The sequence below is a fragment of the Labeo rohita genome, chromosome 24, assembly GCF_022985175.1.
Source record: "Labeo rohita strain BAU-BD-2019 chromosome 24, IGBB_LRoh.1.0, whole genome shotgun sequence".
NCBI classification, from domain to species: Eukaryota; Metazoa; Chordata; class Actinopteri; order Cypriniformes; family Cyprinidae; genus Labeo; species Labeo rohita.
The window spans coordinates 11004286-11031799 of NC_066892.1; the positions used below are offsets into that span (position 1 = coordinate 11004286).

The following is a 27514-nucleotide window of genomic DNA, read 5'->3' on the forward strand; positions in this document are numbered from 1 at the left end:
TGAGCTTAGACCAGACAATCACCATGTTCACAGCTAATAACCAGTTTGACCAGCTAATTATCATCTTAGACCAGCTAATTACCACGTGGACTACCTTAAAGCCAGTTTAGATGAGCTAATAATCGGCTTAGGCCAGACAATCACCATATTGACCAGCTAATCACCAGTTTTGATCAGCTAACGATCATCATAGATCAGCTAATCACCATGCTGACAAACTAATAACCAGTTTTGACCAGCTAATGATCATCTTAGTCCAGCTAATCACCATGTTGACCGGCTAATGACCAGTTTAGATGAGCTAATAACCACCTTAGACCTGCTGATCACCATGTTGACCGATTAATAACCAACTCAAACGAGCTAATGACCATTGGCAAGGCCAAACTCTTCTCTGAACCCTGCTTCTCTGTGTGGGTTATCCTGGTTTAGGCTCCGCCTGGTGCCTTTTTTTTTCTTCCTGTGGTTGGGTCAGTCGATCCGTGCCTCTGCTGTGACCTCCCCCCCACCCCCTTCCCGGGCTGCTGCGCTGTGCTTATTATGTTGGGGCAGAGCCTCCGTTGCATTGGGAGGGTATTATAAACATCCCTTATCACTCAGACTTGAATGAACAAAGGTTAATTGGGGGCACGAAGCCCCACAGTGCCAGAGGACTCCAGTCAAGTCTGAGCATGCTATGTGTGTTTGCGTGTATGTCGCTCTGCTCATCTAGGTTGAGTCCACATCGCTTCACGTCTACGCTAACCGCCTGTGGCGTGCTTTGACTATGACATCCTAACCACTGTATGAAGGAGACTGTATCTGTAATGCCCACCCTCCACTGCTCTCTTTCTTCACTCCCCTAGGACAGGGAGGGCGAGGTAGCACTGATTGACAAGCTGCTGGCCAATCCTAAGCTCACATCCTCAGAGTTCCAGGAATGGAAGAAAGTTTACATGGAGCTGTTTTCATCAGAGCTGCAGCGGGAACGTCAGCCAAGCCCCGCCTCCGAGCCCAGCCCTGCCGCTACGCCTGAACCCGCCCCTCGCACGCCCTCCCTCTCGCACACACACTCCTACATCGAGACTCACGTCTGACGCACACAAACACACAGTTCGACCATGCTATATAAAAATACCGCCACATTATTTGAAGTAGTTGTGGCTAACAACTAGTGGACACAGTCTCCATGGACCTTAGGCTGGACATTAAAACGCTGAAGTAAGGGTTGAATTGGTGTTTATAGACTCTAATTTGACATTTTAATTACGAGGCTGCGAGGAATATGTACAGAATTAACATTTAGGGATATAATTATGAATAATCATTTTTGAATAATTAATCTAAAATTAACTAACGTGTTGTAGAGGGCATTTCAGATTACATGCACAGGGTGCACTTTAAATTAATACTGTCAAGTTTGGCTTTATTAGTCATTCATATTTGTTTGTATGCATTTAGGCAATGCAAGTTAATTTGTTATTTTCTTGCTCAATTATGAAATACAGTGTTTATAATACAGTGTAATCGCATATATATATATATATATATATATATATATTTATATATAGATATGGTTTTTATTTGGATAACACATGCATTTATATATATGCTTTGTTTTTTTGGTTGCCGTGTTTTCTAGGGATCACAATAAATTACTAACCATCATATCAGTAACCATCATGTTTTTTTAATTTATAGGATTTATTTTTTATGCCTGTATTTAGATAGGACAGTGTAGGTAAGACAGGAAGCAAAGTGGGAGAGAGAGAAGGGGTGGGATCGGGAAAAGTCCATGAGCCGGGATTCGAACTCGGGACACCCGCAGCAAAATGGCACTATATGTTGGTACGCTGACCATGAGGCTATTGGCACCAAAAAAGGATAGGATTTTAAAATTTAATTGGAATGTCAGATAAAATTTTCGATATATCAGCCATTATTATATATATTCATATATAATCTATTTTTACATTTGGATTACCTTTGCTGTCAATTAATGCTTACTTAATGTTAAAAGCTATTATTACCTAATTAAAAACAAATGTTCTAATATCCCTTTTTCATACTGTACATTTATAATTTTGTGATCCCTAAATTCACTTGTAGCATTTTACATTATTTAGTTTTTAGTTTGATTTTTTTAATGTATTTTTTGATGAAAAAAATTATTGGCTTATTCTATCAGCCATAATTTTATGATTTTTTATATCGGTTCATCTCTAGTGCTTTCAAAGTTGAATTTTAGGGCTGAACAGTCGACACCAATATCCCCAACATTTCAACCTAATAAACATACTGTACTTTTATGCCTCACAGCCTTGTTTTAATTGATGCCAAATTTGATACAACATCTTCCCTAATTAAAGTCTGTAAACACAAATTCGCTTCTCACTTTTGCTTGTATCCTGACAGCAATCGCAGACTACGTGTGCTTTTTGAATACTTGAAAAACATTGTTTACGCAGGCACAGATAGCTGTACAAACAAAGCTCTCGCAATGACTCGACTCACAACCCACAAGCTTCAGTGCCACTTCTGCACACGGGGTTGCCATGGTTACCAGTCCTCCAAGCGGCTCAGACAAGGAGAGACAATGCCGTCGCACCGAGAACAAACCTGGCCCACCGCTAGACAGGAAGCCGAGGTAGAACCAAAGCACTTGAACTTGGAAATGGAAGCTACGGACTGAACTCTGAGAGGAAATGCACATCTGAGGCACTGTTTGAACTCGAAACACACTGACTGGCACTCTGTTGTGCTGCTGTACCTGTGTTCGTCTGTCTTTTTGAAGCAAATCTCTCAGTGGACACGCAGACGGTCATCACACAAGTTATCTGCCATGTTTATATGCTACTTTAGCATACTATATACTCTACTGTATCATACTATATATTATGATCTGCTGTTATACATCGGCTGGCCCCGACTTATAGCACTTGTACATTTGTGTGGAAGTTGTGTGCGTGTGCATGAACATGGAACACTGATGTGGTTGTCTCATCTCACCACAATCTCCGTAGAGTGTTTGGATATACCAAGAAAAGGCCTTTAAAGGAATATTCCTGGTTCAAAAACAGTTCAGTTCTATTGACAGCATCTTTGGCTTGGTGCCACTTTCCACAGTCAGTCATTTTGATTCAACTCGTAGTAATACTGTTATGGGGCAAGGCAATTTTCAGGCAGAAAAGTGCATCTTGTATTTGTGTCTCTTAAGTTGTCTAAATAATCCTTGTGAGACTTTTCTAGGAGCAGAACTTCTGCTAATTCCTGAGGGTGGATTTGTCTCTGTGTGAACAGACCTTTTCTGGTATACTTGAGCTTGTCTTACGAAAGTTACAAGGTTTATTGACTTCAAGAGTTAAAAGATTGGATATAAACTTTTACAAGGTTATTAAAAATTTTTTACAGTTGTACTTTGTAAAACATTGTTCTATTTGGTATATTAAATATATTATATATTATTATTATTGTTGTTATGTATATAATAAATCATAAATCAGCCTAAATTAGATCATAAATTGTACATTGTAATGTTTAAATTTAATTTATTTAAAACAGTATCCACCTTATTCACTTGCTGGTTTGCATTGAATTCAAAGTTTGTACATTTGCTTTCATTTATTTTTCAATATCTGCGGTAAACTATTGTTGCTTTCAGTATGGCTTTAAAGGTCATGCAAAATGATATTCAAACTCATATTAGACACTTTTAACTTTGAGATTATCACTGTTGTATGTTGTTGTTCCAGCTATGACAGCAGAAATAGAAACCGATTCTAAAATAGAAACTTTGGGTGTTGCAGATGGTTAGTAATGATGGTGTTTTAGTGCCACGTAAAAAAAAAAAAAAAAAAAAAAAAGTAAATTTGTGAAATTAATCTCATAATATTTTGAGAATAAATTTGAAATATTTCAAAAATAATGTCGAAATTACAAGAATGAAGTCAAAATATTTCGAGAATAAAGTCGAAATTACGAGAATAAAAGTTAAAATGTTTTGAGAATAAAGTTGACATGTTTCAAGAATAAAGTCGAAATTACGAGAATAAAGTGGAAAAATGTTTCAAGTCGAAATGTTTTGAAAATAAAGTCAAAATGACTGGAATTAAATCGTAGCAATTAAAGTTATATATTTTTAGAGTATAACCTTTGCATGCAAATGGCCCAGATTGGGAGCACCAAGAAGTTGCCAGATCACTGGAATTTATTTAAAAAATGTGGAATTATTATTAGAAAACATACCATGTGCTATAGTTGCAGGTACAGTATGCTTTTAAATAATATTTCACGTCTTTGATTTCATTCATTAGGCCTATTTGTAGTGTGCCAGCCACCCAATAATAGCAATAAGCTTTGTGCTTTTGGTACTTCTAATATAAATATAGCTTTCAAAATCTGACAGATTACAAGAAATACAAGAAATGTATCTTGCAATAATGTGTTGTTCACACGCTTTAATGTGGCGGGACAGATCGCTGTGTTCATGTGAATCAGTCGTCTTTTCAATTACAGTGAGACATTTGGAAATTCCACCACCTATTCCAAAAAAAAACGTCTGCGGCGTCCAATCTTTCATTCCTCACATGTATTTAATTAAAAACAACAATAAAACATTCTAAAGGTTGAAATAGACTTCAACTCGTTAACGTAAGCTATATTGTTGTCTTTTCTGAGGTATACAGTAGTCAACATTGGAAGTGAATCAAAACTTTTCATCAAAATTTTCATCCTAAAACCAAATCAATACCCGTTCTCGTCTTAGGACAACTTTGATTAACTTTTTTTGATCCACTTCAAATGCTGACTACTGTATACAGTAAGTGACTATTCACAAGCTGTTTTATTTATGGTATAATACAGTAAATGATTGGAAATAACATTTAATGTCTTCCATTCATTATTTGTAGCATGCCAGCCATCCAGTAATCGTAATAATTTTGTGCTTTGTTGCTTTTAGTATAACACAACTCAGCTTTTAAATGCTGTCAGTTTTACGAAATACAAATTATAAATGTGTTTTTCCTGTTTAGTTCAGGTTCATAGCACAATATAAACATGAAGGAACATCAGAAGGAATAAAAAAACCGTAATCTTTTTTTTTTTTTTTAACGTGGCATTAAACGTGTGTCGCTGCATCACGTTGCGTGTAGTTAGGACACGGTGGATCTATGAGTTTTTGCATTGTAAACATTATTTTAACATATATTTTGCTCCAATGCCTTGTCCCAATGAGAAACGAGTCAAAATAATTGAATGAGGTAATTGACAAAATGCTAAAATGCTGTTTATAACGTTCAGCTTGTATTGAACCTGGAATATTTCTGTGCCTGTGCCGTGAGCACTTCTCGACAGAGCGTAACGCCTTGTCAGACTCAGCCTCTGATAACGGATGAGCATTCAGTGAAGTGTGTGGGCTTTGATTGGTAGAAAATTGCACAGGCTCCATTATCCAGAAGCAGCATTATCTCTGTAACTTGAGTCAAATTATGGAAGTTCTCTCTTCACGACGGTTTCCTGATATTATGAGGTGAAATTATGTGTCTCTTCGCAAATGCGAGTTCATAATCAAAAACAGACTTACACGTGATGTTCCTAGCGCAAAAATTTGCATCCTTGAGTGAGCAGGGACGACACAGTGATTGTCTGTCCGTGCACAAGGTGTGCCATTCATTTTTAATGCTTAATCTGAAAGTTTTATGGACTATTGTGTACAATTCAAACATTTTAGGAAAACTTAAAGAACAGTATTATGTTTCAGTATTGTATACCTCTGTTTGAATTCAAGTTTTCCATTTCTACAAGCTGCCATGCAGCTGTCCTGCACAGTGCTGCTAGTTTAGGGACGTTTGTGTCAAGACAACAGTGAGTTTTTATGACAGCCGAGGTCATCACGACACATCGCTGGTCTCAGCCCAGGGACTCGCCGCATGGCTCGGCCGATCAAAGCTGTTGCCCTGAACTCAACCCAGCATCTGTCAGAAGCAGCAACTCGACTCCTGAAATTACATGTATGTCAAAGTTCGGGAGGTCGTCCATCTTTATAAACTCTCAGAGCAAAATGTCTCTTGCTGCATGGCTTGTAGATACACAACGATCACATTTGTTTTTTGTTTTTTTTGGTTTCTAAACCGAAGCTGCCAAATGATTTAATGTCAGTGTTTCAGCTGTCAGGAAGACCGTGCAGACCAAAAAGCACTCAGGCGCTCAGCAAACACAAAGACGCTTTATGTGAGATTTTTAAGAACACACTGAATGTTCAAAAGAGAGTTTATTGTATGATAAGATGTGTATTATAAGATGTACATTGATATTTCAGGTATGACTCTGATGACATAATGGAGCACATTTCATTCTCTATGTAATCTAAGACGATATTAGCTTGATTTTGACTCAGTGAGTGACTCAGGTGCTAATGTGCCCATGAGAATCATGGGAATGCATTAGCTCTTAGAGAAAGTGATTACCAGTGGATTTAGAGCTACTAGAATGATGTCTATTGGTATTTTACTTTAGTAATATATCAGAGTTATTCTTAATTTAGTGAAAACCATGTTATGTTTCTTTAGCAGCCCATTTTTTTAACACAAAGTTGTCGTAAAACAATCTAGTTCATCAATATCTGTGCTGCTGCCTGTCTTTATTATGAGTAGGGCATGTAATTTGGGCAGTGCAGTTTCCTATGTGTTGTGTTTAGCGTACAACCTGGTAAAGTTTACTTTATTTATTACATTATTTAAAAAGAAACTTGTTGCTTTCTCCAGATTTCAGTGTGGTTATACCTAGAGTCAATAAACTTTTATGGATGTAATCATGCTATATTCATTGCATTTGCATTTTTGCTGAATATTTACGGATAAATGGGTACACGTTAGAATGCACATCAAAGAAAGGTGTCCTCTACATTGCCTGACAGCTGCTCAAATTTTGAAGTTTTTATTCTGACTGAAGAAAGCTGTTTGTTAGTATTCCCATTCATCAATGGTAATTTCCCAGCTGGCATTTTCAACCATCTTTGGCTTAAAGGTGAGTGCCTGACAATAAACAATCGCCTGAGAGCTGCTCAGCAGCCTGTCGAACAATGAGTAAGGGCACCTTTCTTCAGTAGATGGTTAAAAATAGATGCCCATGTAAATATCCTAGAAAGCGGTTCTCTCCTTTTCTTTCAGAGACTTGCTGGTTCCCAGGCTGTTCAGTGAAGGTAATGGACTCAACTTACAAAAATTAATGAAGGTGAACTGATGGGTTTGTTCCAAGTCCTGGATTGACAATGGGTTTCCTTTTTTGGGCAATAAATGCTGATTTTATAATGAGCAATAGTCTAATAAGCAAACCATGTTAGGATGCTAAGTTGCTATTATTTCCAGCAAATTAGTGTTTGGTCAGTAGATCAGTACAAACGTCCTTAAAGAAACTCACCAGCTGCAAAATAAGTTTTATGCAGTCAAATCTTTTATTTATGCTACTCTGTCATAGCTACTCATTTGCGTAGATTCATTTGTAAAATTATGTCAACAATATTCATTTTACAAACTCGAGGCTACATGCTTTTACATAACCCAGAAATAGTACTACTAGGTCTAAAATTACTGCTACTTATGTGCATCTCACAGTTTAACAAGATTTCTGCTCAACTGCTGTATTTGCAGTTCACTTTAAGTATTTGTATTCTAATCACACTATATTATCTGTGATAAGGTTCTAGATTTCCATGCATGGCCTACATTTTGAGTTGTCAGATGTGTGACTTAGCAGTTTTGTTTGTCATTCCTCACTAAAAATCTCTTGTCTGTATCCCACACACACTGTGATCTTGATACATGTCCTTGCCCATTTCGACTTCCCATGTACCCTTCCAAATGAATGGTCTAATTTGGCTTTCTCGCTCAGCGTCTGTGAGTGTAGCCTCCTTTCACAGTCTGTATCCAACATTCATGGCAGCTGTCTCTCTGTCATAAGACATTATGATTGTCACCTTTGATCTTCATGCAGTGCCAAATAGTCAAATCTTGTCCAAACTGGACATCAAGCAGTACACTTTATAATTTTTTTAAATTTGTCCTTGTCTAAATTGCTTTTTTGCTTGTTTGGCTGTCCTTTCTTAACACCTTTCAAGATGCAATGGCCAAAGTGTCCAGTGGTCTGAAATTCCATCCTTAGTTCTGTCCTTTTCTCCAGTGTCCTTAGAGGGATCTATGCCATTTTTCAGGACAACGTCTTTATGACAAGTCATCTATCAATGTCATGACATTCTCTACCCTATTCATAGTGACCTAGTTTAAGGAGCTCCTTACCGCTTGCTGTAAAACACACTTAATAGCATTTTACCCCCACCAAGGTTCTCTATATCCTGTTTTTCCTGCCACTTTACAATCCATGTATCCATGACACAAAGATAACCCCTGTCCTTCAACTCTCTCTGCCCCATGACAGGCATCTGTTTGCTTGTGTGTATGTGGGATGGTGTTTGTAATTGACTTTTAGGTCTCCGGAGGGTCTTGAAGAGTCATTATGACACACTGAGTCCCACACAAGGGCCCTGGTAGTTTACACACTTCTCTCCAGGCATCATATTCTGTGTCATACTCCAGCACATTTGTTGTACACACCTCCTGTCCTTCCTGCCATTTTCTGCCTCCAAACATAAGCACACGCCTGCCTCCTGTTGTGGTCAAACCGTAGCAGAAGCGGTCATTCAGTAGGGGCTTTAGACGGGTCCACAGGTCTTGCTCAGGACTGTAGCGTTCAATGTCACAGAAGGGCTCATACATTCCCAGAAAGCTGTAAATTCTTCCCCTCACTGCTGCCATCTGGTGGCCAAATCTGGCAATGGACATGTTAGAACGTCTCTGCCAGGCATACCCCTTAATGGCATTCAGAAACAGCAGTTCTTTGCTACTCTCTGGGTTGTTGACGTGGATGCCGCCGGAGATGTAGATTCCTGTTCCAATAGTGGCACAGGCATGCCCGTGAACTGAATACGGTAATGATACCCCACTGCGCCAGCACCCTTCACTCATATTGTACCTTTCCACAGATGACAAAGCAGGCTCACCCTTCTGGCCCCGTCCACCGATAGCAAAAATAACACCTTCCACCACACAGCAGGCAAACTGTGCCCTCTTCTGCAAGAGTGGTTCCATCTCCTCCCACTGCTCAAACCGTGGGTCATAGCGCCACACCTGGTCAGTAACAGTCATTACAGCACTCTTCTCATTCACCTCATCCACCCGCACCACCTCACCACCTAGTACAAATAGGAAGTTGCCAATAACGCATACTCCCTGGTGCTGTAGCTTGTTTGGCAGGGGTGTTGAGAGTGGCTGGAATTTCTTATTCCGAGGTTCGTAGGTAAGGATCTGATTCTTGGGTCTGTTTGCATCTGGTCCTCCTCCCACCAGAAGAATCTTGCTCTTTGTGGTTCTTAGGCTGGTGTGGACACTTTGTAGTAGAGGTTGTAGGGGACCCTGAAGGTGGTAGTTAAGTGCTTTCTGCACTAGGCTGCGGATGAAGGGTGTACGTAGAGCAGGTTTAAGAGCACTAAGTTGAGAGAGCTCTTTAGGTGGAATCAAACCAAATCGGATCCGACTGAGCAATGCATTGCTTTCCAGGGCAGATTGTGGGTTGCACTCTAACCAGTCCAAAACCAGCAGCAGAAGGTCTATCTCCTTCACTCCTGGTATCTCCTCAGCTACAAGCACCTCTTGCAGAGAATCAAAATTTAACTCCATTAGCTCAGCCTTGTATTCATCAGATGCAAGTATTCTGCGCATGTTACTGCTAATAAAACAGTTGCTGTCATCGAATGCTTCAGAAAGGCCATAGCGAGCTGCTATGTTAGCAAAAAAGCAGCAGTTGTCAGGAGCAATGCTTTCGGAGATGTACTGAGTGCAAAGATCCACAGCATGGCTGATCTGTAGATAGCAGGCAGCCTGTAGTGTGACCTCTAGAGTGGAGGGTGACAGTGAGATCCATGAGGTGTAGATGAAGTCCAGTATCTGCTCCAGGCCTAGAGATGACAGGGCTGGCAAGCTGATAGTGCGGGCACGGGATTCCAGGGTGTAGTCCTGAAACACGGACCAGAAGTAGTCGCTGGAACAGGCTAGCAAAGTGCGATGAGCAGGGAACTCCACACCTTCTGCCTCCAGAACAACATCACACATGCGACCCTCCAGACGCAAGCTCTGGTACCGAGACAGAACACCTTCTCCATGGCTGTTGCTGAGCATCAGGTAGTAATTCATCGCTAGGAGAGGAAGGAAGAGAGATAAGGAAGACCAGGAACAGGTGAGTTAGGACTCAACGAATGAAAGGCAAAGCACCAAAGGAAGAAGAACGAAAGAAGGGTTAGGAGGCAGAGGTGGTTAGGTCGACTTGCTGCTCCCAAACTTCTCAAGATTGAAGAAGACCAAAGAAGAGAAAAGGGTCAGTACACCAGCCGCGTCTGTTGGGATGTGGCCCATGACTTCTGCAGGCATCAAATGCATAAGCTTTGGGAGTGCAAGGGGAGGGTCAACCATTTCTCCTCCACCCAGTGGGCAGCCTCCAAACCTTTTGCCTTGACAAGATAGGCACGTGTTTTCTACCAGATCTCTAGAAGGGAGGGGAAATGATGGGCAGGCATTTTGGGGCCACGAGAGGTAAGAACAACTTTGAGCTAGTTGCCCTTTTCATTTAGCTAGTTGAGAACACAGAGAGCGGGAGGGATCAGGGTGGGGGTTTATTATGATATCCAGATCTGAGGTCATCTCTTGATAAATAAAGTAGTTAGTCAGCACTGTGGATTTTTGTCTGTCGCCACTAGAAGCCATATCTCACCAAGGTGACAGGAATAGAAACTCAAAGTTGATCAGAGGGACAGCCAGGACAGTCTAGCCAGAAAAGAGAAAGAGAGAGGATTGATAGAATGCCTAGAGGACAATGAGAACCATTGGGAGATTGTTTGTCAGGAAGACACAAAGACAAAGAAATAAAGATTGTTTACAGTCTACAAGTTTGATTAACAGGAGACTACAGAAATTGACTTGTTTATGTTGGCTGGATTACTGGCGAGTGAGGTTGATTTATAGACTTATAGTACTTGCGATCCACAGCGAAAAGGACACATCCCAACCTCGTGAACATCATACCCCTCATCCTCCCTGAATAGCTGCTGGCTCAGAGTTGGGATGGGGCAGCATCAGGCCAGATTGCGGTGGGGTATTAAATATAAGAACGAGGGGTGATTATGATAGAGCTTCTGGTTACATTCTCACACCCTCTGCTCATGATCACACTGGTTTCTCTACTGTCTAGAGCATTTGCAATACAACACATCTACGAGGTAATGGGTAACTGGAGATACTTGTGAATACACTTGCACTCAAGTGTAACTGCAACCGGTCATGGTGAATCATAGAGGGGCGTGTGTGCGTCCTACTTGTGTCTCAAGGAAGTGATTTCGTAGGCTCACTGTTTGTACTGCCAATTCCTGTGCTCACCTTACAACTCCTTTGGATTCTCGCATTTTAACACAGGTAATTGGCCTTTTAGGGACCTTGGCATGTGCCTCGTTGTGCATGACTGGATATATTTAAACACACAGGGTCTAAAATAGATGCATTAGTTATGCAGCACTTTTTATATTTCGTCAACAAAACCAGACTCCACTTCATTGCATGCTTGAAGATCTTTTGCAGGATCATGCTCTCTCCATTTACAGCAAAATCTATAAATACTATTTATGATACACAGTTTTACATCTGATGTTTTTTTTTCGTGCGTTTAATTGCAGATACAACTGATTTATGTGTTCAGGCACTTTATAAGTGTGTTTGTGCTCTCTAGTCTCCCTGTTTTGACCCTTCAGTCCAGAATGCTGTTGGACCTGAGTGGCGTTCTAAATATAACAGTGTCTGTTCTTCCTGTTAGGGGTTTTGTTTGGCTCTGGTGGTCATGGTGAACTATTTTGATATTGTCTAATGAGCATAAGGCTTGTAGCTGAGAAAATCCTTTTAATAGGGTGACCATACTTACTCATTTTCCCTGACATGTCCTGTCTGGCCAGGATTTCTAAATTGCTGGGTTTTGCAACAGACGGCTCCTTATGCTTTCGAATCGCTCTTGTGGTACTTTGAAGCCATAGACTGATCATTCTGTGCAAGTCGAATACACTTGACGTCAATACGGATACAAAGTGAAAATGCAGACAATTTAGAAGTCCTGGTCAGGACATGTTCAGGACAAAGAGGAAGTATGGTCACCCTTCTTTTAATTAACACATATGGTAGCAGAGAAGACTGTATCAAGACATTTACCTGATCTTATGATGAAAACATAGCTGTGGGAACTTTTTCGCAAGACGCGAAACACTACGAATAAGTACATATCTCTGCATTTTCCAACAGAAATGAACACTATAGGTGGTAAAACAGCGAGCACTTGTAATCGTTTGTGTACACAGTTATGATTACAGCTCCATATGTTTCGCTTTCCATACATAACAAGTTTACTCGGTAGCTTGGCCTGCACAGAATTGGACTAAGAATGTGGAATCCTTGGGTACGAATCCTGTGAAAAACATGACTCACGGTGAAATAGCTGAAAGGTGAGAGATTGAAAAACAGGCTAAAACTGCATGCTTGCGATCGTTTTTTACATCACATTCACTGTTATTATCAGGTAGGTTTAGGTGCAGATGGTACGTTATTTTAAAACATCACTAAGCATTAGAGTTATAGCGCCTCCCAGTGGACATTTCAAATCAGAACTGTGTTGACACATACAAAATCAATGTCCATAAAACGTACCATATGTATGCTCATCTGTCCCAGGGGAAAAAAAAAGAGAACACTCTTTAGCGCCACTTAGTGGACGTGACGTCTTGCGAAAAAGTTCCCACAGGTCCGTTTTCGTCATGAGATCAGGTTGCGTTTAGGTATGCTGAGCTTCTCGGTTAGAAGTTTTTGAACTATAGGCTTTGCCTGCGTTGCATTATGGGTAATAAGGGAATTATGAAGGCTTTAGTGATTAGTTAGACAGCTGCTCACTCTCTTTGTGTTCCAGGCACCTCTGCCAGATGCTTAATCCTAAGAAATTCCATTCCAATTCCACATGATTGACAAGTCCTGTTATATCATTGTACTCAGTCTCTCATTCTCTCCAACCAACCAACTTCATGAGGTGCATCCTGGGATAATTTGAAAGTATTTCAATGTACGCTGGACACTTGTTGATTGCTTGTCTTTCATCTCATGATCCAATTCAAAACATAGATTGTTTCAAAGCAGCTTTACAGAACATAGAGCTTTACAAATGAAGAAATTCATATGTAAACAAGTTCTGAATTATGCATGCATTTCCCAGCTCTCAATGCAGACCGACTCTGATCTAAGGAGCAATACATGATCTTTAATAAGGACACTTTCACCCAAAGGTCATGACACCTGCTGCTAGTAAACTAGATCACAGAGCAATACAGACACACATGATGTGATTTACAGGCGAGGAGACAAGCAGCTTTACACTCTTAAACTCAGATCGCAGTTTATGTACATAACAAACCGATGGTGCGCATTTGAAATCCATTTCTATTTGTTCAAGGATAACAAGTGCTGGCTTCCTCCTACGGGTTTGCTCTTGGAGAGAACGTGAAATCATGTTTTATTATGCAACAGCCTACTCATGTACTGCAACACACAAGAACAAAGCCATAGATAAAGAAAGAGATGTGTAGGGAGTGAAAACAAGCCTGCAGCGCGAGGCGTTTTAAGTAGGGCTGTCAATCGGAGGAAACTTAATCAAATTAAATGCATGACATTCTGACTAATTAATCAAATTTATAGCAATAATTTGCATATTAATCCCATCTAGATGTAAAAGGAAATTGATTTTATGGTACCACATTTGTTCGAGTTGTTTTGAGACACAATCTGGCTTTTTTTTATGGAGAATGGAGGAATTTTAAGATGAATCATACTAGCTAATGTCTTCAGTCTCATGTATTCTGTGTTATGATTCATTAATGGTAGCAGGAGAATACAGAACTTCTATAAAATGAAACTTTAAAGGGATAGTTCACTCATGAGGGTACAGGGTGAACTATCCCTTTAAGTTAAACACACGGTACATTTTAAAACAAAATACAGAAACAGGGAGGTTTAAAAAGTGATGACCTATTTTAGCCAGACTAAACCCTGGTTCAGAGCTTCGAGTTGCTCAATTCCCATCAGTCTTTGCTCCGATAGCATCCACCCCCTTAATTATTCTCAGGTCAGTAGGTAGTGTCATCATTAAGGCTTGTCGTTGATTCCGTTGTGACCGATTCTCTGGGAGTTTGTGGTAAATGCATAAACCTGATTGGATGGAGATAGTAACCAAATCCTTGGATAAAATGGGGGTGGAGTCACCTGTGAAAATGAGAAGAATTAGTTAAATTTGGTTTACCGGTACTAAAAACATAGTATAATCTCAATGTAGTTTGCTTAGCAAATTCTGTTTGTTTTTCTGCCGCACACACAGAGTGGGTCACAGAGCATGTTGTGCTCTATAATTGGGAGGTCTGGTGCGGCATGCTGGGACTGCACACAACAGACGGACTTTCACTGCCCCACTGATCTGTGGGGTATTTATAGAGCCTGATTCGCCCTCACACCCCTTTACACACTCACAAAACACCTACTCACACACTGACATATGCACGCTAACACGTGCAAACTATATTTACAGCTACTGACACCATGTGGTCATTTGTGTGAACAGCATGGAGCCTTTCTAGATGATTTCGATGTGACGCATTTAGAAAAACCATTGCTCTTTTGTTTCTGCTCGTATTTGTGTGTGTGTGTAAATAAGATGTGAACCAACAATGTTTTTTGACTAACCAAAAATGGTAGATGGGAAAAAAAGGGTGTGAGTGTGTGTATTTGACTGTCAGATTTACCTATGTTGTTTAGTCCTTGGTGACCCATCTGAGTTCACTCTTTACGTTCTGGAGCTCGGAGAGGTTGACTGCGGGGCCTGGGAGTTTCACAGCACCTGGCAGGGGCTTTTTCTCCTCTGGAGTCACTGGGGACGCCTATGAAAACAATTGAGAGAGATGTTACTGAGTGGCCCTTACAAAATTTCTCAAGAATGTGTCATAGTTTGCTTCATTTTAAAATTATCAAATGAAAATGAAGCTTATTTTAAAAGCACAGGGTGATATTAAATTTGCTCCTAAGTGATTAAAAAAATTATAAAGCATATCTAATTATATTTCAATAGATTATTAGTACTTGTCATTTAAATAAACATTGTAAAAATTACTGCACATATTACATTAATTACAATGTAAAACATCCATCTGTTGCTTATTTGTCATAAAGTATTTGTTTTCTTTCTTTCCTGCTTTCTATCCAACTTCATTCATATTCATTACTGTATGCAAAAAGGTTTTTGCAACAAATTTAAATTGTATTTATTAGTACTTCATCATAGTATTTATGTTGATTTTTAAACATTGTAAAAAGTTCTGCACCACATTAAAAATATCATAATGATAATTATCATTAGGGATAATGTACATATGATAATGTTAATTGTATATATTACAGAACTGAAAACTAAATAAATAAAATGTATAATTAAAAGATGTTTAATTAGTCCAAAAATAAGCTAACTTTATGTAAAATATTTATTTATTTATTTTTCTTTCCATCTTCAGTTGTGTTTATTAGTACGTCATGATGGTATTTATGTTGACTTTAAAACATTATAAAAATATTCTAAAGATAATCATTATTAGGAATAATGTAAATCTAATTTTAAAAAAATTCTATATACACTACCAGTCAAAAGTTTTTGAACAGTATGATTTTTAATGTTTTTTAAAAAAGTCTCTTCTGCTCACCTTTTTATTTGATCCAAAATACAACAAAAATAGCAAAAAATATTTGTACTATTTAAAATAACTGCTTTCTATTTGAATATATTTTAAAATGTAATTTATTACTGTGATTTCAAAGCTGAATTTTTAGCAGCATTACTCAGTCACATGATCCTTCAGAGATCATTTTAATATTCTGTTTTGCTGCTCAAAAAACATTTACCATTATTATGGTAAAAATGTAGCTTTGATCACAGGAATAAATTACATTTTAAAATATATTCAAATAGAAAGCAGTTATTTTAAATAAATATTTTAAAAATATATAAAAATTGTACTATTTTTGCTGTACTTTGGATCAGATAAATGCAAGATTGGTGAGCAGAAGAAACATTAAAAACCTTACTGTTCAAAAACTTTTGACTGGTACTGTATTACAGAATTGGTTCAAAAATAAGCTATCTTTATGTGTAATATTTATTTATTCATTTTCATTTACATTTAAATTCCATCTGATTACAGTTGTCTTTATTTGTTTATTTATAACACTGTGTAAATGTGTGTATGTGAGCATTCTTCCAGCAGAAACTAACCTCCTCTGCATCTACTGTATCTTCTCTCCTCTTCACAGGATGTCCCGCCCCAGGACGCAGAGCCCCCATCGGAATATTAAGGTTGGCCTTTGAGACAAACAAGAAAATCCAATGAGACAATTACCATCGCTGCTACACCTGGAGGTGAATCCACCCCTGACACTGCTCATTTCCACTTTTAACCATGCCTATAATCCAATCACCAGAGTACCAAAGTCATTTAAGCTCACGTAATATTGTGCAATGGTCGTAGTTGTCAAAACCAAACCTTTCCACAAAACCTGCTGGACGTGTCTTCCTGCTGGAGTTTGTCTTTCATAAAGAGCAAAGTGCCTGTATGGAAATGAGCTGTGGCCAACACAGATAAAACATTGAGATGACAGACATGCCTCTGTTTGCAGAGGCCCTGTCTTTTTCAGTCTGGTCTTTATTATGTGCCATCTAAACGAAGCATGTATTATGAAAACGAAGCCCAAATGTGACCCTGGACCACAACACTAGTTGTAAGTAACATGGGTATATTTGTAGCAATAGCCAACAATACATTATATGGGTTAAAATGATTCATTTTACTTTTATGCCAAAAATCATTAAGATATTAAGTAAAGATCATGTTCCATTTAGATATTTTGTACATATCCTACTGTAAATGTATCAAAACTTAATTTTTGATTAGTAATATGCATTGTTCAGAACTTCATTTGGACAACTTTAAAGGCGATTTTCTTAATATTTTGATTTTTTGCACCCTCAGATTTACAAATATTGTCCTATCCTAACAAACATCAATTGAAAGCTTATTTATTCACCTTGTAGATGATGTATATATCTCAGTTTCAAAAATTGACCATTATGACTGGTTTTGTGGTCCAGGGTCACAATTGTGAAAATGTAAATGTGTGTTTACAGCTTTACATTAGGAAGAAAGGATCTGGATTATTTAAATTGTGTTTTTTTTTCTCAACCATCCTATCATTTCAGTGAATCTCACAAAAACAAGGCCACATTTTGTCCCAAAATCAAAATAAATTTTGCATAAGTAGAATTATTTTTATGACCCTTCACCCAGGAGTTTGATTGACAGGCGATCTGACCAATCACAATGCAGAATCTGCCATTTTGTCCGACAAACAAACCAGACAGGAGAGTAGGTTAACGTTGATGGACTTGAAACAGTATGTATTGACGTCTTTTTGCGGTTGAAACAAGATGTTCTGATGTTCATTCATGTTTATGTTACGCCATAAATAGTAAAGAGGAAGATATGATCAGTTCACATACTGTTTCACCTGAGGCATACAGCGATCTGTCACAACAGTTAAGTACATTTCCCCTAAAATTAATTACCATTATCCAACTGGTTTATTTTTCAATATTGTTTTTCTTAATTTTATGTAAATGTAATACTAATAATAAACATTTAAAGGAGAAGCTCACTTCCAAAACAACAATTTACAGATAATGTACTCACCCCCTTGTCATCCAAGATGTTCATGTCTTTCTTTCTTCAGTCTTAAAGAAATTGCTGTTTAAATGCAGCTTCAAATGATTCTAAATGATCTAGTGAAATGGTTTCTAAAAAAAAAAAATGACAATTTATATACTTATTAACCTCAAATGCTCATCTTGTCTAGCTCTGCGTGTACTCTGTGTGTTCCGGGTCAATACAGTTAGGGTATGTCGAAAAACTCCCATCTCATTTTCTTCTCCAACTTCAAAATCATCCTACATCGCTGTTTAACCTTTTTTGTAAAGGGCGTTTGATTTTCTTTGCATGTTAACTTTGTAAACACTGGGTCGGTACTTCAGCGATGTAGGACGATTTTGAAGTTAGGGTTCAGGTTAGGGTTAGAAAATGTGATGGGAGTTTTTCAACCTATCCTAACTGTCTTGAACCAGAATACACAGAGTACATGCAGAGCTAAACAAGATGAGCATTTGAGTTTAAAAAGTTTTTTTTTTTTAAATAAATGCTCAGTGGCTGCACATTAATAGCTCAGAGAGACTTAGTGGAGTAATCACATATGCTTCATTGAAGTAGGAATTTTGTTGAATTTTTAGGATAAATTAAAACAGAAAGAATAGATCGAGTTTTAGCTTGAGCTTAGTTGGTGACACTTCAGATCACTTTTTTTAAACATGATATTACTAGTGTTTTTTTCTCACAGTGTGCCAATATTCAGTCATATCTCACGGCTACGAGTGTGATGTTGCATTTATATAACAGTTCATAATACATAAGAAACAACAACGGAGTGTCTTTAAAAACCTCTTTTGTGCAGAACTACTTCCTTCCACAGATTCACATCTCAAGATGAGCAAGATGAGCATTTGAGTTTAAAAAGTTTTTTTTTTAAAAATAACCAATCGTTTTGATAGATAAGACCTTTTTCCTTGGCTGGGATTGTTTAGAGCCCTTTGAAGCTGCATTTAAACTGCATTAGGCACCATAGAAGTCCACTATATGGAGAGAAATCCTGAAATGTTTTTTTTCAAAAAAACATTTCTTTACGACTGAAGAAAGAAAGACATGAAAAATCTTGGATGACAAGGGGGTGAATAAATTATCTGTACATTTTTGTTCTGGAAGTGAACTTGTCCTTTAAAGAAATGAGAATGGAGATTTTGTTGCATTATGGTAATGAAAATTTGGAGGGGAAAATGTTTAATTCTAATAAAAAATAATCCTACAATGCAAAATTTACTTACTGTCTTGCTGTATTGGTCTCATAAGGTCAAACACTCAGTTCAGTTTACAGTTTTGCAATTCAGTGTTTTGATTAAAGCATGTGACATCCCTCGACCAATCCCAATGCTCTTGGTTTTACTCCAATTTTGCATGCATTTCATGGTCCAGTACATCAAACCCTTGAGTTTCTTCTCTTTTTCACTCTGTTTCCTTCTTTTATTTCTCTGGCTATATAGGCTGCTGGATGAAATCTGATTGTTGGTTGTACAGTAGTGACCATGTGCTCCTGTCTTTGCATGCATGACCAGTCTTCCTTCTATCTGTGCTCTCTGACGGACCGTATCCTGAATCTTGTGTATGCTTGGGCTTTTTTTTCGGGTTCATGTGTATATGGAGAGTTTTTATGAAAAGATAAAGGTGAAAGGTGTCTATTTTTGGCTGAAGTGTTGAGTGTTTGTAAAAATTGTTCCCTACACTGTGGTGAACTGTTGAAAATATTTTGTTCTGTCTACATTATTGCTCTTAGCCAGACATATAGTTGCAGGAAAACAAATATGTGAACCCTTTGGGTTGTCAACATAAATTAGTCATAATGTGATCTGATTTTTAACTATGTCACATCAATACACAAACAATGATACATTTTCATGTCTTTATTAAACATAAAGGAACTTTTAATGAAGGTTTATGCTGCCAGAGGACATATGTTTACATGTGTAAAATATAGATATGAAAACATATTTTTGTGGTCATTTAAGCAGACAGTTGAAGCCACAGGGTTCACATATTTTTTCCATCAACTGTATATACCGGTTAGCAAAAGGAAAAAGGCTGTAAGGACTTTAATTAAAGTGTACAAGTCTATTTTTATATAAACTGTTTCTGTTTGGATAAGAAATGTTTTCCTACCAAGAAGAAGAAAAAGCTGGACATGCATCAACACCATAATGTATTTCATGTACTTGTGAATGGCCTTGTGTGAGTACTGTAGCGCAATGTACATTGAAATGTGTTTTTACAGTTCTAACTCAGTGTTCAAAATGGGCTGGCTTTTCAGATTAAAATATTTAATGTTGACATCTTGGAGTGTTTTTGAGCAAAGACGAGCACACTGGGAATCATTTTAGTGCTAATAAAATCAAAACAGAAGTTCAAAACTCGCACTATTCTTAAATTATGTTCAAACAAAACACACGCAGCTGGTGTAATACTCACCTGAAGGGCTTTTACGTTAGTCGATGGCTGTTTAGACATTCTGTGCAGTTGTGTCCACGTTCCTGCTGTAGAAAAGACAGAAAGAGACCGAATGCATTGATCAGTTGGACAGACTGTCCTGGTGTGGGTTTGAATGCATGTATTTTGTGTGTATATGTTACAGGGATCCGGGGAAAAGTAAAGCCCCCCTGCGGCTCTCAGGTGCCCGTGGATAGTCTTTCAGTTGCTTAGTGACTCCTGCAGTGAGGAGCAGGTAGCAGCTCTTACCCCTGAATCATTTATGTTAACATGGAGAGAACAGGGCTGGGATAACACACACCTACACCCACTTTATAGTGGATATGCAATATGAGGTGGAATATCTACTTTACTGTAAAGGAATAAATCCGTAATGCTGCAGGTTCAGCATGAGTTTTTGATGGAAATTTAAGGGGAAGTTTATTGCTCAGTGGCTGCACATTAATAGCTCAGAGAGACTTAGTGGAGCAATCACATATGCTTCATTGAAGTAGGAATTTTGTTGAATTTTTAGGATAAATTAAAAGAGAAAGAATAGATTGAGTTTTCGCTTGAGCTTAGTTGGTGACACTTCAGATCACTTTTTTTAAACATGATATTACTAGTGTTTTTTCTCACAGTGTGCCGATATTCAGTCATATCTCACGGCTACGAGTGTGATGTTGCATTTATATAACAGTTCATAATACATAAGAAACAACGGAGTGTCTTTAAAAAACTCTTTTGTGCAGAACTACTTCCTTCCACAGATTCACATCTCAAGTTGACAGTTTAACAGCTGAGGCCAAGCCTCCATTACTAATTCGAAAACATCACTTTAGAACTAGTAACGAAGGAACGTTGAGTTGCTTCTATAAAAGCTTACTGTACTACTGCTTTAACAGCACACTGTATTATGTAGAGTATTATGAGAGAGATGGACTGAACAAATGTGTTTACCTGCATCTGATACAACCTTCATTCTTAAGCTCAATCTCATATTCACAATAAAACATTAGTTTGAATATCCGCTGAGGAAAGCGATATCTTTGTCATACTATCCTTTAATCTGTTAAAGGTGTTTTCTGAAGACAGCGCTGCTCAGTTCATTTGTTGGCTGCGTCACTCCTATGTTTATGAATGCGAGAAACGTGCAATATGGCAAAATAGTCCCACCTTCTGAATGAAACACCCAATCACTGATTGGCAAAGTCATTGCGTCACTGCAACGGCCAATAGAAGTTTCAGTTCCCATAGAACTATAAGGCTAGACTGGTTTAGCCTGTAAAATAAGCTTTTAAATGCTATTTGAGCATAACAAACAACATTCTTAGGGCAGTTAATTTCAGATTTTGTTGCCGATTTAAAATATGTAATTTATGTAGTACAGCAAGACGTTTTTGAGATTTCAGGATTCCCCTGTTCACTTTGATTGGACTTGGTCTTGTATGAGCTGCCTGGAGGTATTGCAAATATGGCTGCCAAGTACACAGACTGTCCTTTGGCGCTTTGGTCGATGCAGAAACAAGCCGCCCTCACACGGCGCAAGCAATTGAAATGAATAGGTTTCATATTGCAGCGCTTTCCGCAGTCGGTATGAAAGCTGCTAGACACGTGCGCATTGCTTGACAGTGTGTGCTTCCACCTGCCGTGTTTTACTTTAGATATGCTTTCATTAATGCCGTGTGGAATGCAGTACTATTAGATGCACGAAACTCGCGCACTGATGGACATTCACGTGCACTTTGTGTTTGTTGTCCTTAAGATTGATTGCGGCTGTGGTTAAATGCACTTCCATTTTTGAATACTTTTATATGAAATTGATGTTGACACAGTGAGTTATGTTTTCAGAGCAGGATAAAACATTTGATATATCAAAATATATCTGTGTATTAGTGTAAATACAGTCTGTTAAAGCTGCCACTGTCTATGATATCAGTAATAATCAAAGGGCAATAATGCTGAGGAAAAAAAGAAAAACCCATAACTATTGTCTGAAAACTTTCAAATAGTTAAAGAACACTTATAAGTGACTGTTTTAAAAACTAGCCTGTTTATATAATAAAAAAAAATGGTTTGCACAAAATAAATTTGCTATAAAATTTCTACGAAAATGTAGCCAAGTGCAGAAATACTGAAAACTGAGAATGTGATGCACAGTGATATTGAATTGATAATGAAAATTGTAATTGAATTGAATCATGAAACCAGGGAAGGTTCACATCCGTACATTTAAGATGGCAGTACTGACATACAGAGATTCCAACTATAAACAAAAAGCAAATAAACTGCAATTTTGATTAAAATGTAAGGTTGTAAAGATGTATTTGCACAGCAGAAGAATTATTTGGGGAAAAATGTAGATCAAGAATCGTTTTGGAATCAGATTGTGACTCCCAGAATCAGAATCGGATCGGATCATGAAGTGCCAGAAAATTTCCACCCCTAGAAATGAATTATATCTCATGTTTAACCACTATATAGACATCAGAGCCAGCGGCAAATTTCAGAAGATCTGCCCGAGGTAAGGCTGCTCTAGGCGGGTTCATGAGCACTGAACGACTGCTGACACCCTGGAGCTCACATATCCGGAAACATCGAACCATCAAATGTTATCAAACTGCATATTTGAAGTCTAAACATGTCCACCTTAAAACTACATTCCATGACACAAAAACAGTATTTAGGCGTCTGCCATGAGATTCGCTGAGAACTACAGCAAACAGTGAAACGGTTGAAGTTCCAGTATCAGTAGAATATCGCATCCCTCTCAGCCAATCACATTCGAGGACCAGAAAGAACTGTTGTATAAATATATACAATGTACAGAATTTCATTAGTGTTATTCTATGAAACTAACATATAATGATAATGACTGGTGGATGTGCAATAAAAAAGCAGCATTTCCTAGGAATGACCTGGAGGGAAATTTAAAAAGAAGACATTTACATACTTACCGACACGGAAACAAACACATTTCACCTTCACCACTCAGACAGAGGAGAATGCATGCTGAATGACTCTAATTTTGTGTCTCTGACAGAAAGCTGTTTGAAAATATGTAAAATCATCCAGTGTCCTAATGAACACAGCTGTAGGCAGATGAGCTTTGATTATGTGCTCGCGGGGGGCTTTCTGCCTGTAATTTGCTCGGTTATGCTGCTGATGGAACGTCCTGCTGAGAACACCTGGGATATAAGAGTGTGTACAGCCGTCATGCATGGTAATGCATCTGCAGTGCTTTCTGTCTTTCAATGTCTCTCTTCTTTTTTAACTTAATACAGGTCTCGGTGGGGCAGCCAGGATTGACCATGTCGGTAAGGACTCAGAGAGGTTCACAATCTGAGCGACCGTAACCAGGGATGTTGTTTGCACATCAACAGCAATGCTTTAGTACTAGTGGAGTCACTGCTGCCGAGTGTTGAGCTAAATTTACCTTTCAATGAGCAACAGAGCAGCTGTCCAACACTCCTCCAAAATACCCCTTTAAACGTCTCAATGTCCAAAATATCAGTCAAAGATCAAACTAAATATACTGTTTGAACTGAACTGAAGCATAAAACTAGGCCCAAACCACCTTTGGCAAAAACAAATAGTGTTTTTACCTTCTAGATGAATTACCTTCCATCTCAAACTTTAAATGTATCCACGTACGGTATCACAAAACCCACCAGATACTGAAATCTTTTCAAGAACTCCCACAATGGTTTCACAGACGCAATTTATTTGCATTAAATTTCCACTATGACTGCAAATTTCCCGGACGTTCTAGACCTTTCCAACCAGTCTGACAAGAAAAAGTGTATTCAAAATGGTCAACGTCCAACAAAAGGTCGAAATTCATTGAATGTATTATCCAGAATAGCACTGTTTATTATGTAAATCATCAAACGTCATCCCAGTGTTTAGATCTAATTCTCCAGCGCCAAAACCACGAGACAGACATAAAAAGATATCATTTACATGCGTATCATCACATAATGCTAATGCTTATGTAAAATACAGTTATGGTTCAAATTAAACCTGCCTGTTGTTTTCGAGCGTGTTATGTAGGCCCGAATCCTGCCAGAGGTCTGAGTCATCATCAGAGTCATCCGCAAACAAAACATACACATAAATCATAATTTCTTACGAAATGAGTGGACTGTTAGAGGAAGCTAAGGGAAAGGTCAATGTAAAGAGGTCAAACTTCTGTTCTGATTTAAGCAGATTTCATCTCATCATAATACTACCTGACATCATTTAGCTAAAGAAAAGCCGTCCACTATTTGTGACCTTAACACTGTTATAGTTTCACACACATGCATATGAACACACACACACATCCTCTCTGTCCTCAAAAGTTGCATACCTGCTGGCGTAACTGTAAACCGCTGTTCCCCGCTGTGAGACAGACAGGACAAATGCCAATCTTTCTCTCTCTCTCTCTCTCTTCTGTCTTTCTCTTAATGGACTAAAGCAGTCTTGACTTCTGTGGTCCGGTTCTGATTCGGTTCAACAGCACCTCTCTTTCTCTCTCTCTTTCTGTCCCTCACTCCAGGCTGTAGAGGAGCAGGGGATTCCGCTCATATCTGGGATTTGTTCACACTATAAATAGTAGTGTGATACACAGAGGGGACCTGCTTTCTGTCCACCCTGACTGTCCACTTTACAGACACTATATGTGACCCTGGATCATAAAACCAGCACCAGTATATTTGTAGCAACAGGGTCAATATTATTGTTAGGTAAAGATCATGTTCTATGATGACATTTTGTAAATATCCTACCGTAAATAAACCTAAATTAAATTTTTGATTAGTAATATGCATTAATTTGGACTTCAAAGGTGATTTTCTCAATTTTTAGATTTTTTTGCACCCACCCAGATTTTCAAATAGTTTTATCTCAGTCAAATATTGTCCTATACTAACAAACAAAATATTTATTCAGCTTTCAGACGATGTAAAATCTCAGTTTCAATGACTGGTTTTGTGTTCCAGGGTCACATATATGATCCATTATAGCCTCAATCACAGTATTGTCACTATATACACGTACAGTGGGGTCCAAAGGTCTGTGAGTGAGAATCTCGGATTCAAAATGCACATTAAACATGGAAATTAAGTTTTGAATAAGAAAAAAATTAGTAAGAATATTATGTGCTATTTCTGTCATTAATCAAGTAAATTTGTGTCACTGGTCAAGTGAATCCTTCATACAAATGGTCTTTTTCTTTTTTTTTTTTTTTTGCTTCCATTTATATAAGGTCCTTAGATCATTTTCAAATCATGCTGGAAAACATGATTATTTATATTATATTGATATTAAAAAGAAATAAACTTGCATATTATAATAATAATAATTTGTAATAATAATTGTAATATTTAACAATTTTATTTACAGACATTATTTTATTTTATATACATAAAATATTTATTTAATATTAATATAAACAAACTAACCTGAAATATTAAATACAAAATCTAATGACGAATATTATAGACACATAAATAATAATAATAATATTAATAATAGTATTAGTAGTAATACTACTATATAATATATACTATTATAGTAATACTATTATTAGTAGTAATTATAATAATAATAATATAAAATATTGGTATTTTAACATCTATCTATCTATCTATCTATCTATCTATAGTATTTATAATTATTTGTAATTGTTTTATATTTATATATTTATTAACTTATTTATGTCTAAATAAAGTTCCTTAAAATACATAATTTACTACAGATATATTATGTTATACCAGTTATTTATTTAAAAAAAAGGTTATTTATATTATTAATAAATGTTTTTGTAATAAATGTCTTTTAATATTAATTATTAAAAGACATTTACTATACATACTATATATACACAAAAAGTCTAAGATGACTAGGTAAGTTTATTTATTTATTTATTTATAGGCAATAATTAATATTGCCTACATGCTTAGACAAGTTTATTTATTTATATAATTAATATTAAAACAAAAATTATATATATATATTAATTTATCATCATATATAATTTATTAATTTATCATATATAAAATAAAATAATAATATAATTAATATTAAAAACATTATATATATCATGTATATATATATATATATATATAAACTTGCCTATAACAGAACTACAACAGCATAAATTTAAAATGTTTAATTTAAATTGCCACCAAGCTTGTGTAAGATGCACATTTGCATATATAAATGTGTGCTAACTGGGTATATTTAGGAGACTATAACCTAGATTGAAATGTCCTCAATATGCCTGAATGTACAAATTAGAGCATTACTACATTAGATAATGAAAATGGAAGAAAACAGAGAGTTCAGAACGAGTGAATGGTGATAGATGAGTAGACTTTGACCTTTGCACGACACCGGACCCTGATATCATGACCCCGCGGTGCCCTTACCTGTTCAGCTGCCAGCGTGAGGTCCACACCTCCTCACTGCTTTGTATTCTACTATGATAACCAGTCAAAAGCCCTGCCTGTTCTCTGTAAGGTCCTGTTCTGCTCTCTTCCACGCAGTCAGAGAATCACAGAGCGACAATACTTATTAAGATCATGACCTAATTTAGGCTCCAGCACGCAGAGCCCAGGGAGACGCCTGATTGGACCACTGTTTGACATGACGACCCATTCCCAGTGGTAGCAGCATTGCCAGTTTAGAGGCGTTTCAGATCTCAAACTAGGCTGTATTTGACCCACAAATGGACAGGTATAAACAAATAATGAAAGTTGCACAGAACTTGGTGCTAGCAACTTAATTTGCTTACACTCACAAGGATAAAAGCATTTACCAAATGCATAAATGTTAATCGTGATTGAGCTAAATGCACTAAACAAACTATTTGCAAGGTTAAATATCCAACTACAATCATAAAACGGAAAATTAAAGACTTTCAAAGCATCTTCTGTCCTTACCTGGTGCCACTAGGACTTGACTTGTGATCCAGTGATCCTACTCACTCCTTCACTGCTGAGTGTAAACCTCTACTGGAGCTCAGAGCTGATGGGAAAGGTGTCCTCTACAGACAGCAGAGCTATGCAAATCCTCACCTGAATACTCCTCCCTCTACCTGGCATCACAAACTTCCTGCTCATCCTGCCATGCAACACATATGGTCATAAGTATTAAATCCTGGAATCCTTTTTAATGTGAGTGCAATAAGGACGTGCAAAGATCACATTGCAG

General features: G+C 37.6%; 3 protein-coding genes across 16 annotated transcripts in view; 1 reads left to right on the forward strand and 2 right to left on the reverse strand.

Annotated features, from left to right (window-relative positions):
- cnksr2a (connector enhancer of kinase suppressor of Ras 2a) overlaps positions 1–6798 on the forward strand; it is a 101783-nt gene extending 94985 nt beyond the window's left edge. For all 11 annotated transcript variants that reach the window (XM_051098018.1, XM_051098022.1, XM_051098023.1 and 8 more), the window contains one exon: positions 846–6798. In XM_051098018.1, the coding sequence (XP_050953975.1) occupies positions 846–1076 (231 nt within the window). In that variant the 3' untranslated portion in view covers positions 1077–6798. The remainder of the gene's footprint in view (positions 1–845) is intronic.
- A 126-nt stretch (positions 6799–6924) lies between these two features.
- LOC127155661 (kelch-like protein 34) lies at positions 6925–13214 on the reverse strand. The gene has a single exon (XM_051098036.1). The coding sequence runs from the start codon at positions 10221–10223 to the stop codon at positions 8460–8462; it is 1764 nt and encodes a 587-aa protein (XP_050953993.1). The 5' UTR covers positions 10224–13214; the 3' UTR covers positions 6925–8459.
- Positions 13215–13348: 134 nt separating this feature from the next.
- smpx (small muscle protein X-linked) lies at positions 13349–27315 on the reverse strand. Of its 4 annotated transcripts, none has more exons than XM_051098043.1 (6): positions 26731–26830; positions 24669–24858; positions 20321–20382; positions 16417–16503; positions 14900–15034; positions 13349–14366 (listed from the first exon to the last, which is right to left on the reverse strand). In XM_051098043.1, exons 3-5 carry the CDS (start codon positions 20357–20359, stop codon positions 14909–14911), a joined length of 252 nt encoding a protein of 83 aa, XP_050954000.1. In that variant the 5' UTR covers positions 20360–20382; positions 24669–24858; positions 26731–26830; the 3' UTR covers positions 13349–14366; positions 14900–14908. The 4 variants fall into 4 exon arrangements, with proteins under 4 accessions (XP_050954000.1, XP_050953998.1, XP_050954001.1 ...); XM_051098041.1 differs by having other exon boundaries at positions 20321–20385; positions 26731–26825; XM_051098044.1 differs by lacking the exons at positions 24669–24858; positions 26731–26830 and adding an exon at positions 27244–27315 and having other exon boundaries at positions 20321–20385.
- Positions 27316–27514: the final 199 nt, after the last annotated feature.

Coding starts and splice junctions, on each gene's coding strand:
- LOC127155661 (XM_051098036.1), bottom strand. CDS start 10,223: ATGAATTACTACCTGATGCTCAGCAACAGCCATGGAGAAGGTGTTCTG.
- smpx (XM_051098044.1), bottom strand. CDS start 20,359: ATGTCTAAACAGCCATCGACTAACGTAAAAGCCCTTCAG. Junction 16,504..20,320: donor CTAACGTAAAAGCCCTTCAG/GTGAGTATTACA, acceptor TTTGTCTCAAAG/GCCAACCTTAATATTCCGAT. Junction 15,035..16,416: donor ATACAGTAGATGCAGAGGAG/GTTAGTTTCTGC, acceptor TTGTTTTCATAG/GCGTCCCCAGTGACTCCAGA.